Here is a 12,248-nt window from a genome sequence, read left to right as displayed (position 1 = left end):
TCCTAGCTTGAAACTGTCCTGCTTCAAACCAGGCAAGCTCAAGGATCAAGGTAGAGAGAAAGGAAATATTACAAGGCAAGTCCATTGATAGGGTCAAATGCAACTCAAGTTCCCACATGTAGATGTCCAGCAAGACAGAAGCCCCAATATTCAAGAAGTCTAGATCTGAGAATAGACAACTTTTCCTGCTTAGGGCTGAGGCTTTTTTCAAAAGTGAGGAATTTATCCAGGAGGATGCACTTGTTTTAAAGAGGTAGGCATGCCATCGGAAACTACCAGCCTTGCCCTTGCTTTTAAATACTGATGCTCTCCCAGGCTCAGAGGGGATCCTTGTAATTTGTGTAATCTGAAAGCCCTGGTTCATGTCCTGCTCTGTGGAGAAGCAGAAAACAAGTTTGCTACAAGTTTGCTTCATATATTTAAAGATGCCTATCATGTCACCTCTCAGTTTTTTCTTCTTCAGACTGAGCATATCCAGCTCCCTAAATCTTTCTTCAATGTACTTTGTTTCCAGACATTTCACCATCTTGGTTTCTCTCTCTTGAACAGGTTCTAGCTTGTCAATATCCTTTTTGAATCATAGTGCTCAGAACTGGGCATTATATTCTAGGTGAGGTCTGACCAAAGCAGAACAGAGTGGTACTATTCCTTCCCTTGATGTGGATACTATATTCCTGTTGATAAAGTCTATAATTGCATTTTTTGACACTGTATCACACTTTTGACACGATTAGCTTGTGATCTACTAAGACTCCCTAAGAACTTGTCACACATACAGGTGTCATAGCCAGGTGTCACTCATCTTATATTTGTATATTTCATTTTTCTTGCCTATATCCAGTACCTTATATATACCTTAAATCTAGAATGCCGAGACACTGCATTAGTTACTTCTCTCTATGATGATGAAAAACCATTGTTAAGAACTCTTTGGGTTCAGTTTGTCAACCAGTTGCTTCATCCTCTGACGCAAGAGAGGAGCTTTTCATTTCTCTGTGTTGAATCTTGTGCTTTTAACTACAAGGACCCAGATTCTGTAAGAATAGCTGATTCTTTGGTATACCCTAACCTAGAAAGGTCAGATTCATTTTAAAGAAATCATCTAGCAAGTATGTTGTACAAGTCATGGTTTTCAGAGAGCAAATGCTATGTCTGCACTTGTTCTGTCTGTCTGTTACTCTTTTGCTAATCAACTTTCATTGGCTACCATAATAAGTAGTGGAGTGGCTGACATGCAGTGCTTGTCAACTACAGTTCCAGGGTCCTTAGTCAGTGGGTACATTACTAGGTTAGTTGTTTTATATGTTGTGATTTGTGACTATCCTTCTTTGCTCCTGTCACTCACTTACTGCAATAGTCCAGAAAATGCTCGTACCAGTTTCACTAGGGTCATAAAACACCATCAGAACACATGTAGCCTATGAACCAAAAGGCAATTAGCTGAACTGGGTACATTAAAAAGACTGTGAATGACTCATCACTTGTTCTGTTATTTGTTTTTGAAAGTATGGGGCTGCTCTTGTTTCAGTGGAGCGGTCATAGGTCAGTGTTACATGCAATTTTATTGCTTAGCTGCAAGCCATAATAAAAGCAAGGTATATTCAATATTGAGCAATGGGATCCCAGATACCAGCCTCCAGTGCAAATTGGAAAACATGAAAAGTGACATTTTCCATTAGCAAACAGCAAGAAACATTCAAATTTAGGGAAGGGAACCAAATTCTTCCTCAGTTTAATCTCAGACAGATTTCCCCCCAATGTATACCCTCATAAAAAGGACAAGGAGTAATGTAATGAGCCATATCCTCAATCATAGTTTTATAAAAAAAAATACACAACTATATACTCCAGTGGAAATTTCTCATAAGACCCACATCAAAAATGCCAAATCATAGTTCAGTTAAAAGCATTTTAACATAAAGCTTTTTTAAAAGTTCAGATAAGTGGCTTTCTGATTTCATAATGTTTTTTTTTTAAATGACCAAGGGATTATTGAAATGGGACTTGTTGAAATGGGAGGTGGTGGCACAGATGTAACTACTGTGAATGCTTTGTAATGATCCCTGGCATCAGAGCTTGAAGGTAAAACCACTTCCCAAACAGTCAGAAGCTTTGCACAACATGGACATGTCTACAGTGGGCATGTCTAACAATGAAAGATGCAAACATTACTATCACAGTTATTAGGCTTCCTCATCTAAATATCCCAAAGCATCATTTTAATTTCCAGAATATGAAAAGGGAAAGATAAACAATTGGCCAGTGTCTTAAGCCTTCTTTCTGCATTTTTGTGCAAAGGAGCTAGGAGTGCTATGATCTTTGTGCACAATTCCCAATTCTGTGGAAGCTGATGCTCATAGTTGCATATACCCAGGCTTCCCCAATGCGAACATCTTCACACACAATATAGTAACCTTTCTAGATGGGAAGCTGTGTGGGACTGGGACTGGGCCCCTTTATATGGGTGGAGCCCCCATCTCACAGATAACATGTACAGTGAGTGGATTAAAGGGGGAGAGGAAATATAGTCACCATTGAAAAGTAGTATCATAAAGGATGATTTTGACAAAAATAGATTTGTATTTACCTGCTCATGTTTGTTTTGTTGGTAGGGATGAACAACTGATGATAAAAGCATTGATAAAAACTGTCATTAACATTTCATACTGAGAGCCTGAAAGATTTGGAACATTGTGTGGCAGGATGTGCCATGTGTGCGGGAAATCTAGTATATAGCTTCTCTTGCAAATATGGGAAAAGTGGTGTTGATTGTATGTGGGGTAGGGGAAGGAAACCGGAACATTTTCCTACAGCCTCTAGTCAGGATTTCTATGAAAGACGGGGGTGAAATTGTAGGTGTTTGGCTGCTAACATTCTAATTTCTGTTTTTCATGGACTGTCCTTCCCTCCAAGCCCCAATCCGACAGCTGCGGGAAGAGGAAACTGAAAAGTCTTTTCACAATCTCTAGTCATGATTTTTGTGAATGTCTAGGTTTCAGGATGTGGGGGAAGTTGTTGGAAAAAAGTAGAAATTAGATTGTCAGCTACCAAACATCTGCAACTTCCCTTGGCTCAAGTCCCAAAGAAAGAAAGGGTTGGAGGGAAGAGGAAAGGTATATTAGATGAATAAATGCAAAGCTGGTTTTGAATAAATGAGTACTGGGAAGGATAAATAATACTGGGGCAGTGGGTTTGAACCCAAAGCTGGTGCTTTTGCTGATTGGTGAATAAACACGTATGCTATGAGACACAAGAATGCTTCAGTAACCTTTCCAAGGTGAACTAAATTTGGAGCAAGTGTTTCATGCTTAGAATGTACCAGTTTGGGAGAAGGATAAGCACTCTGAGATTTGCTCAGTGCTTTTATAGCTAGCTGCATTTTATTGTTGTTGAAAGAACGAATTTCCATCTGTACTAAAAGGTACCTTCTTCAACAAGTAAGTTAATAGGTCATATGTGCAAATAGCAGATATATTTAAATAAAGACTGACATAACCTGGTGTCATTATTAGGTTTTGAAAATATCTCCAATAATCTTAGTTTTTCATAGTTGTTAAGATGTTTGGGGGAACTAGAAAAGAAAAAGAAAAAGTAGAGGTATATTCATAATCTCTGTAAGGCCTGAACTTCTATTGGCAATTAACACTTAAGGCCAAAGTACACTGCAGAAATAATCTGGTTTGAGGTCACTTTAACTGCCCCGGTTCAATGTAGTTTGTTGGGGCACCCAGGCTCTCTGACAGAGAAGCTAAATGTCTCACAAAATTATAGTCCCCAGAATTCCCTAGCACTGAGCCAAGGTAGTTAAAGTGGTCTCAAACTGGATTATGTCTGCAGTGTGCTTTGGCCTTTAGTCTCTAAAGTCAGTAAGGAAGAGCCCTTCAAAATGAGTTAAGACCAGTGGTTCCTTTCATGGTCTGAATAGTCATGACGATGTGTGTGTGCAAGTTGCTAAGTGATTTTATGTGGATCCATTCTTTGGCATGATGTCAGAGTTGGAATATTCCACATCCATTGTCCAGAGTTCTCAAGCTGCTGTTTCCTTGTCTTTGATTTGGCAAATGATTGAGGGGTCCAATGGTCAAGCTGTTGCTCATTTCAAAGAAACTGCTGGAGAAGGAAACAAATAGGTAGTAAAGATGGTACCAGCATCATTTTCTGATGATTCCAGGGTCATTAAAGATGACGTAAACAGACCAAAGTGGGATAACAAACTCCAATATCTTTTAAGCTGCATTGGATTTGCTGTTGGCTTTGGGAATGTCTGGCGTTTTCCATATTTGTGCCAAACCTATGGAGGAGGTAAGGGAAAATTAGAACCAGTTGGCTATATTTAGTTTTGCTATTGCTCATCCAGGCTAAATTGAAATTGGGGCACTCATGTTTTATAAGAAACATAATTATTCTATTATTATGCATTGTTTTCATAAAAATGTTTCTCCCAACACTGGCTATGTGTTTTCTAAACAGTTGAGATCTGAACTGAGATATTGCAGCTAGTGATGGAGTGGTTTGAGCATTGGACTAGGAATCTGGAGAGAAGGGTTCACATCCCTGTTCAGCCATGGAAAACCAGGAAGTGTCCTTGGGCAAGTCACACTCTCTCGCCTTCAGAGGAAGGAAGAGGCAAAACCCCTCTGAACAAATCTTGTCAAGAAACTAATGCCACCCCAGTAGCCAATTTGATAATGGTGGTGGGAACCTAGGTGTGTATCTTAAAAAAAGGATCAGGGCCTGGCTGTATCCCACAGGCCATGAGTTGCCCACCTTTTCCTTGCATAAATGTTATTGTGTGTGGTCAGGTTGTTTTCAACTTATGGTAACCCTAAGGTGAACCTATCACAGGGGTTTCTTGGCAAGATTTGTTCAGAAGGGGTTTGCCATTGTCTTCCTCTTGGGGTTTCCATGGCTGAGAGGGAAATTAAACCCTGGTCCCCCAGAGTCCTAGTCCAATAGGTGCTGGTCTATGGCCATTAAAAATTCTATTCTATTCTATTCTATTCTATTCCAGTAGTCAAACCACTACATAGCCTCCAAACTGTAACTGTAAGATGCTCTTTTTGCACATTTTTGCACGACAGGTTTGCCTTTTTATGGTTAACTAGATTGTTAGCTAGTAGGAATGTTGAACTGCAATTAAATGTGCTTGACATGATCACGCAAGTGTTCAGTGTTTGGACTGCAGAAGCAAATATCTTTGCTGCTTTCAACAGGTAAAACGTAAGAATGTGTCCTTAATTTTTCAGTTAACTTTAGACACACTCCAACTCTACGATTCACGTTCTGACTTATGAGTGTCACTGAATAACTCACACCTGAAATACCTTACTTGACACCACTACCAATCTCACATACACCACCTAACCTTTGGGTCTTCTTGGAATTCTTATCATCCTCCATTGTTACTGATTGATATGGCTTTATAGCATGGATTTAGTGCCTGAGTGATTCTAGTTATTTACTTTCTCTGACTAAATGGGCATGGATATTTTTATTTTTGCAACAAGCATGGGAAGCAAACAAGCCTGCTTTTAAGCAACTGAGATAACATAAGATATGTTCAAAGCACATGTTTGTGTACAGTGATTCTTAATATTCAAGAAGTGATTCTAAAGTATGCATTATTCCTTATAGGAAATTATTGTAAATTTTTGGCAATTGCAGAACTGCATACATGTTAAGGTGTTCAACAGCAAGTTTTTTTCCCCTCATGGATTTATTCCTGGTTGCAACTTTCTATAATTATCCTACTTATAAACGAAGACTGCTTGATAAGATCTTAATAATTTTTTCCAGAAGTGTTGTTGTCTGTCTGATGCTGCAAAATCAAATAAAGAGTCCCAAGGCACCTGATAACCTATTTATTATTGCATAACGTGCCACATGTTTATCTGTCTGCAGTCGCACTGCAGAAATAATCCAGTTTGACAGCACTTGAACTGCCATGGCTCAATGCTATGGAAATCTGGGGTTTGTAGTTTGTTGTGGCACCAGAGCAAAACTGTTAAAAGTTAGTGCTGTCAAACTGGATTATTTCTGCAGTGCAGATGCAGCTTCTGTTGTTTTAACTGACTGTTTGAACTATGATCATTACAGCTGCTCCAAGGTGATTGCCCTTGATGCACAAAACCCAAACTGATTAGCAAAGGAAAGCTTGCAGACCAAAATGGACCAATCTGTTGGTTTTTAGATATACAATATTTAGGAAGGCAAATTATTAGCAAAGGAGACACAATTATTCTACCACTGACCAGAATGTAGAATGCTATATGACAGAAGAAAGTAGCTAGAAACTAGAACTACAGCAGTTTCTTAATTTTCCAATACAAAGACTATATACTCTGTTTTGTTATGCAAGATCCCCTTGTGTCCCTTCAATCCAATTTCTTTGCAATAGAAGTGGACTGTCACACTTGTAACACAATGGCTGTAGGCAACCTGGTGCCCTCTAGAGTGATGTTGCATCTGTGATCTTTCCCATCATGGCTTTCTCAAAGAGGAGTGTGTTGTGGCTAATGTGAATTGGCTAGCCCCTCCATAGAGCTACATTTTCCACTAGTATTTCATTGGGAACCTTTATTTATTTGCTTTATTATTATTCACTTATAATTTATATCCCACTTTTCTCCCAGTATGGGAGCATTAAGTTAACCTAGCACTCCATCAATATGTAACCATATGAACAAATGGTAGATAGACCTCTGGTTCCTTCATTTCTTTCACTATTAGAGCATAGGCATCATTGCCTATTAGATGCTGCTGCTATGAAAATAATGTAAGGTCTGTGAAAGAGGAGTCTATGAATGACCTGTGCTTGGCTGTTATGTTTTTAGGGGCATTCTTGATTCCATATGTCATCGCCCTCGTGTTTGAAGGAATCCCAATCTTTCACCTTGAGTTGGCCATAGGGCAGTGCTTAAGAAAAGGCAGCATTGGTGTCTGGACTCAGATCTCGCCTTACTTGGGTGGACTTGGTAAGTTTCTGTAGCTGCTCCTGTGAAACATGCTAAGTATTGCTCATTCTTGGAAACATGGATGTACAGTGATATCCGGGAGAAGGAACACTTCGTGTAAGAGCAAATTCTGAGTACCCATCAGTTTTGAAATGAAGCAGGACTATGCAGAAGGGGTCAAGCTCGTAGAGGAAGTAGGAGGGGAGCTATCTCCTAATAGCCCAAGCTTTCTTGCTGCTTGAGACAGGAAGGGTTTCACCTTGCATCACCACCAATGCTACCACACCAGTTACCTTGAATTAGTATGGCTAGACTGTCAGGGATTAAGCACAGTGGGTTCTGGAGAGGTGCACCAGCTACATTTTTGCTGTGGCAATGCAGCAGAGATACTGCCAGACTACAGCTTTGTAAATCCTCCCAGGCTCTGAACATCTTGCCCAGAGTGGTCCCCACTCCACCCCATGCCACACAATGCTTCAGTTTGAGGAAAAGTGCTTGGAGTGAAGCATTTGGAGTGAAAAGTGGTGGAAAGAGAAGTCTGGGGATTAGAGCAGTAGTGCAGGAGGAGGCAGGGGGCAATGAGCCCATCGGGGAGCGACAAAGCCATAGAAGTGATGGGAAAGTCCTACCTCAGTGACACCTCCTTGACACTGCCAGAGTCAGGTGATAGTAGGTGTCTGCACACTGGTCCAGATACAGGTACCAGGAATTTGATCAGTTCCCGTGCCATTTCCACCCTTTCAATAATAGCTGAAGCACCCTTGATAAAATGAGACCCATCTTGATGGTCCTTTCTTTAGAAGCAACTGGAAGTGTACTGTGGGGAAATTAGGGCTTTGCCCTCCCCAAATATTATACTGAAATTTTCCTTTAGTCCCCAAATTTCTAGTATTTCAGTTGAGCATTTAGAAATACAGCTTAGGCATCCAGAGAAAAGCAGATGATAGATTCTTACAAAACTCCAACACTGGCACTTCAAGAACGTATAAAAATATTCTGCATGTTCAAGGGAGCCTCTTCATGCTGCATGCTGCAGGACTCATTGTGTGTAAAAATCCATTCTCAACTTTGATATATGTCCTGACACTATACAGATATTGAGTGCCTCATCAGACAAAAACAAATTTAGTAATCTTGGCTTTTGAAAATTTCATATTTGAAGGACTTTCAAGTGGACAGTTTCTTCACACAATTACAAAGAAATCACAGCACATTACACACTACTGTCAGTTCATATCATTACAGTAGCAGTGTTTTTACACTTGCTTTCATAGCACTTTCGTCTTCAGCATCCTGTTCAGTTATAGTGAAGTTTGATTCATGTCATCATAGTATTCTGTAGGCTGTTTGTCATTTGATTTTCTTACTGTATACAACAAACATTTGCAATAGTATCTGTGCTAAACTATAAGCACTGGTTCATCAGTGCCACTTGTTTATGCCTGTTCTGTATCCATTGCATATTCAACAGGTTATGCTTGTATGATGGTGTCGTTCCTAGTGAGTGTCTATTATAATATGATTTTGGCCTGGGTGACATGGTATTTCGTGAACTCTTTCAGAAATCCCTTACCTTGGAGTTCCTGTCCACAAGATGCCAGCAAACCAGGTGAATTCTGAGTGGCTTACTCCTTTACGTTACTAGTGTCTGAAGGGTCCATCTACACTACAGAAATAATGCAGTTTGATACCACTATAAGTGCTGTAGCACCAGCCTGTGGAATCCTGGTATTTGAAGTTTTGCAAAGCCTTCTCTGCCAGAGTGTGGGTGCCTCACAAAACTATAATGACAGTTAAAGCAATGTCAAATTGCATTAATTCTGCAACATGACAGCAGTCTGAGTCATTTTAAATGTGCTTCAGTCCTTTACCTTTCACAGAGCAATGCTGTCAGGTTGAAGGGGCTATAGGCAAACTACCTGGAACTACTCTCACCATTTCTTCCCTTCACTTCAACCTTGGCTGCTCTGATTTTTCCACACACCAATTCTGCCCCTGCTTCATGAAAGATCCCAGTAATCCTTCTAAAATACGAGTCTTAAGAACTTCTTGCTGAGCTAAAAAACAGAGACCTGTGGAAAGTGCGTGTACTATGAACTATACTGCATGCCTTATTCAGTCATGTATTAAAGTGCTGCTAGCACTCATCCATACCAGAAGGCAAGGGAGCAGCTCCATTTTTCAAAAGGCTGCACTTGGTAATGAACAACAAAAACTTTAATTTAGAAAAGCCACTCGTTCACATGGTATCTAGTAAATTAGTTGTATTTGTGAAAGGAGTTATCTTTTTAAAAAACATGGAGGAGAAGAATGCAGTGTATTAATTCAAAATTTTGCCGGTGCAAATGTATCAATAATTTATGTATTAGTTATATTTATATCTCACCTAGTGAGGACAAGGCAGCATGCATGGCTTTTCCCCTTCCTATTTTATCCTCACAACAACAGCCCTTTTAAGTAGGTGACCTGTCCAGATGACTCTCATTCAGAAAAAAAAAAGTTAAGCGCCTGACTTTCCTGGTTAGTCTTTTTTCAGGCCAGGGTTGCCCAGTGATTCTCATGCCTTAGTTGGAATTTGAATCTGGATCTCCCATGTCCCAGTACAACAATCTAACTGCACTCGATGGAGAGCAAGAAAAGGTTTACCATATCAGAAACCTTCTCTTAGAACCAAGTAACCAATATTAAATTCTAGTGTCTTAAGGAGCTTATTGCTCAGCATTTTAAACCGACTCCAGCTTCCGTGACTGGAGCCAGGACATGGGATGGAGGTGGGGATTATCGCTCACTAAATTGCTGCTAAATCGCTGGCCACCATCAACCTGGGTCCCAGCTGGGTCCAAGCCATGCTCCACCAGCATTTTTTAGAAGCCAGAAAGCTTTCCGACTTCTAAAAAGTGTTGGTGAAGCGCAGCTGGGACCCGGGCTGATGGTGGCTGGCAATTCGGTGGTTATTTAGTGAGTGATAATCCCCGCCACCATGCCACATCCCAGCTCCAGTCCGGGAGGCTGGAGCCAATTTAAAACACTGAGCGATAAGCTCCTATCTCATTCTAGTATAGTTCAGTATTTTATCAGATGGAGATGAATAGGCGTGTGGGACTATCTAGTCTAATAATGCCTTCTGTGTTTGTTTTTTCAGAACTCATAGAAGAATGTCATAAAAGCACTGCTACAAATTTTTTTTGGTACAGACACACTTTACACATAAGTGCAGATATTACACAGAGTGGCCCATTGCTGTGGTGGTTGGTTTTATGCTTGGCTATTTGTTGGATTGTCGTATACATCTGTACGATTCGAGGGATTGAATCAACTGGAAAGGTGCTTACTTTCCTAATCCTTGGTTGTAGTTGTTGTTTAAAAAAACCTTATGTCTTTAATTATGTTTTAATTTGTTGCTTTGAATTTATTTTGTTTGACTGTATCCCCAATAGTATTTTTGGGTGCTAATTTTTTCAGAAAGATGGGGTATACATTTAGGAAGTACATAAAGGGTCACATGAGACTAAGGTTATCATCCTGTTCAGCAATTACAATATTATAAGATGAATTTATGATAACAGAACTGTTGGAGATTCATATATTAGAGCATGTACCACCAAATGTGACCACCAAATGTGATCCCCAACTAAAGCATTTTTGAGATGCTGAGGATTGGCGTGCTGAGAAGTGATGTCTACAATGCACTCCTGCTCATGGCATGTCTTGGGAACAAAAGTTGTGGCATATATACACATTTGGACCTGATACACTAACAACGATAACTACTTTGGATGGCTAACATCTTTTTTTTTATGTTGGGTGGAGATAATGGGGATGGCAACTCAGCATATCTGGAGGTTAGCAGGTTGGGAAAAGCTGGTCTGGGTAGATGGAAGGAAAATTGTACATCACATAGGTCCACAAAAACAAGGGAGCAGCACTTTTGTGTCCACATTTTGTGCAATTTTTTTGTTTCTTTTGGGGGATTGATTGGAACAATTAGGAAAAACCTGACAGATTGTGAGTACTATTAGGTGATGTGAGCACTAACAGAGACTTTGTTTTCATGCTTGACCATTCTTTTATTTTGCCTTCCACCTAGGCAATATACGTTACAACCACATTTCCATACTTAATTCTAACAGCATTCCTTATTTATGGATTGACTCTCCCTGGAGCTGTTGATGGATTAGTGTACCTCTTCACTCCTAATGCAAGTATTTATTTATTTATTTATTTATGTTGTTGTTGTTGTTGTTCTATACAGTATTCTGTTTATTCTTGATGTTCCCACTGGAGTTATTGAAGGGTTGACTTAACAATTATAGCCACTTCAGATAGCTAACATTTTCTTTGTTATGTTGGGTGGGGATGATGGGAATGGTAACCCAACATGTCTGGAGGGTAGCAGGTTGGGAAAAGCTGATCTGGGTAGATGGAAGGAAAATTGTACAGATTGTCTAGGTGACCACATCACGTTGCTTACCGTTGTAAACCACTTAGACACTGTTAGTTTAGTATGTAGCGGTATATAAATGAAGCTGTTTGTTTTCTTAAACAATAAATCAGGAGTGGACAAAGTGTGGCCTTTGGGACACATGAGGTTTCCAGGACTCCTTAGGGGTTCAAAAAACCCTCCCAATACATTTTCTCTAGGGGCATTGTGGACATTTACATCATGGTGGCCCCTTGTACCCCCAAGGGTCAAAACAAGTTTGCGCCAACATTTAAAAAATGCTTTAAAATTATGCAAGATGCCCTTTTAGGGACTCCAAAAGGCCTCAGAACATAGTGAGAATGTTTCACTGTCTCCTACAGGGCTTACAGGGGCAATTTTAAAAAGATATTTGTAGGAGTGGTTACAGGGAGGTGCAGCCCTCCAAGATCTTGTGGGAGCTAATACACCCTCTCAGTCTTCCATAGATCCCAATTGCTGCAATAGATATGGGTTGGGATATACAGTGGGGCTTGTAAGCCTTCTGTGAGGAAGCAAGGGTGGCAAGGGAATGTGGGAGGAAAGTTCAGTAGCCCCAATATCCATGGGACACTCCGTTAGCCATGACCCTTTGGATCCAGAGCATCATTTGTAAGTGTCCATGAAAGAAATAAAACCGTGTTTTAGTATACTATCTCATCAGTTAATATCTTCTTTAGATAGGCTGGGGTATATGATCAGTGGGAACATTAACTAAAGTGTGGCTAGTTCCAGGGACAGGTAGTTGTGTTCAACAGAGAGAGCAGACAACTGAAAAGCTGGTAAAGGTTTTGAGGGGGAAGCACAGAAATAGGATTCTGTAACATGGGGCTACA

General features: G+C 40.2%; 1 protein-coding gene across 1 annotated transcript in view; it reads left to right on the top strand.

The window, feature by feature from the left end:
- Window positions 1-4,115: 4,115 nt before the first annotated feature.
- Window positions 4,116-12,248, top strand: part of LOC121927888 (sodium-dependent neutral amino acid transporter B(0)AT3-like) — a 24,837-nt gene continuing 16,704 nt past the window's right edge. Inside the window, exons 1-5 of the mRNA XM_042461899.1 lie at window positions 4,116-4,302; window positions 6,834-6,974; window positions 8,425-8,562; window positions 10,096-10,277; window positions 11,041-11,151. Of these exons, the coding sequence (XP_042317833.1) occupies window positions 4,140-4,302; window positions 6,834-6,974; window positions 8,425-8,562; window positions 10,096-10,277; window positions 11,041-11,151 (735 nt within the window). The 5' untranslated portion in view covers window positions 4,116-4,139. The remainder of the gene's footprint in view (window positions 4,303-6,833; window positions 6,975-8,424; window positions 8,563-10,095; window positions 10,278-11,040; window positions 11,152-12,248) is intronic.

Source organism: Sceloporus undulatus, chromosome 4, assembly GCF_019175285.1.
Source record: "Sceloporus undulatus isolate JIND9_A2432 ecotype Alabama chromosome 4, SceUnd_v1.1, whole genome shotgun sequence".
NCBI classification, from domain to species: domain Eukaryota; kingdom Metazoa; phylum Chordata; class Lepidosauria; order Squamata; family Phrynosomatidae; genus Sceloporus; species Sceloporus undulatus.
This window is presented reverse-complemented; position numbering and strand designations above follow the sequence as displayed.